Source organism: Aphanomyces invadans (genome assembly GCF_000520115.1).
Source record: "Aphanomyces invadans strain NJM9701 unplaced genomic scaffold supercont1.17, whole genome shotgun sequence".
Taxonomy (NCBI): Eukaryota; Oomycota; class Saprolegniomycetes; order Saprolegniales; family Verrucalvaceae; genus Aphanomyces; species Aphanomyces invadans.
This window is the reverse complement of record NW_008580162.1, coordinates 1049533-1050991: the sequence shown is the minus strand read 5'-3', so window position 1 is coordinate 1050991 and position 1459 is coordinate 1049533. Positions and strand designations below refer to the sequence as shown.

At 54.3% G+C, this 1459-nt stretch overlaps 1 protein-coding gene across 1 annotated transcript; it reads left to right on the top strand.

Moving 5' to 3' along the window:
• Positions 1 to 923: 923 nt before the first annotated feature.
• Positions 924 to 1354, top strand: H310_08473 (hypothetical protein; the record flags this gene model as incomplete). Its single annotated transcript, XM_008874207.1, has 2 exons — positions 924 to 1298; positions 1331 to 1354. 2 exons carry the CDS (start codon positions 924 to 926, stop codon positions 1352 to 1354), a joined length of 399 nt encoding a protein of 132 aa, XP_008872429.1.
• Between the last annotated feature and the right edge of the window lie 105 nt (positions 1355 to 1459).

The following is a 1459-nucleotide window of genomic DNA, read 5'->3' as shown; positions in this document are numbered from 1 at the left end:
CACCGCCTCGTCCAAGGTGTCCTTCAACTTCTCGGTTACCTCGACACCACTGCCACGAAGGCACATTCAACTATATCACACAACTACGGGGTCTACCACCAACAGGGTCTCCACCTGTACCAACCCAACACTATGAGCGGTTCACCTAGACAACACAGGAACGACAAGCGCAGATCACACAATAGCTGCGAATGGAATTTTCTGGTCCATGTCAACGGCACCGCCCACCCGAATAAGTGTTCGTCCTTCACGGCTTTCGAACGGTAAGTCAGCCATCAACCACTACATGGTCTTCAACGCATTCTTGTTCGACGAGTTAAGGTTTCCCCTCGTCGCCAGACACCCTGGCGCTGCGACACGATCACAACAACCAAAAACATGGCGCAGGGCGCGAGAGTATCGTTCGAGACATGCGTTCGTACAACTACGTACCAGAGAATCTATCACGCTCTCCTCTGTCACACTCGTCTCTCGAAGCACCCAGTCCCCTGTTGTAACACCCTTTGGAGTGTGGCACACAACATCCTAAACGATGGCAACTCGGTGTGTTCGACGCTCCATCAGCCGGCCCATACCCATGCGCAGCCTCGTTCAACACAAACTTCACCTTCTTTCGCACACGTCCAAATTCATGACCGAGTCCTCGGGCTGTTGGAGTACGGCGACACAGGCGGTTGCACCTGCACGATCTCCTCCAACCGCATTCTAGATCTCAACCGACCGCAGAGTCGTTACGTAGGATGTAGCTGCTTAATTTATATGCACTCACTTCTGGATTCAATCGGTTCCCCTCACCCTTCTCTGATCAACTGGTTATGAGCCCAACCGCCTCTCGTTCGCCCTTGGTCCTCACGGACACGAACTGGAACCTTTGGAGAACCGCATTCCGGGGTCGCCTCTTGGCAAAGGGGCTGATGCACGTCATGAAGCTGCATTCGAGCCTCATGACGGAGGACGAGATGCAGACGAGTCGAAGCAGCACGGCAAGTGAAAAAACCTACACTGCATGGGAAGTCGACAACCAGAAGGGTCTGGGGTTGCTAATCGAGATGATTGACCCAACCCAATACCACCACGTGGTGGACGTCGAGACTTGCTTCCACGCCTACAAGCAATTGGAAAACCACCACGAGCCAACCACCGAGGTCGACAGGATTGCCCTGATGGCGGAATACCACGCGATCAAGTGGAATCCGAAGCAAGAAACGCTCCAGGCGTTTCTTGAGCGTTTCGATATTCTACTTCGCAAGCTACAAGCCGCAGACTGCGCCATGCCAGACGACATGGCTGTGGTGAAGGTCCTGGCGCTGATGCCGTGGTGTCTGCGAAGCGTCACTCACCAAATCAACGCTAAACCGAGAAGTCAGCACAGTATGCACGTGCTGAAGACGCTTCTTGAAGCGGAATACCGAGCGGCGCTGGCGAGCAAAGAAATCCTGGCTCCCAACGAGGCCAGCGG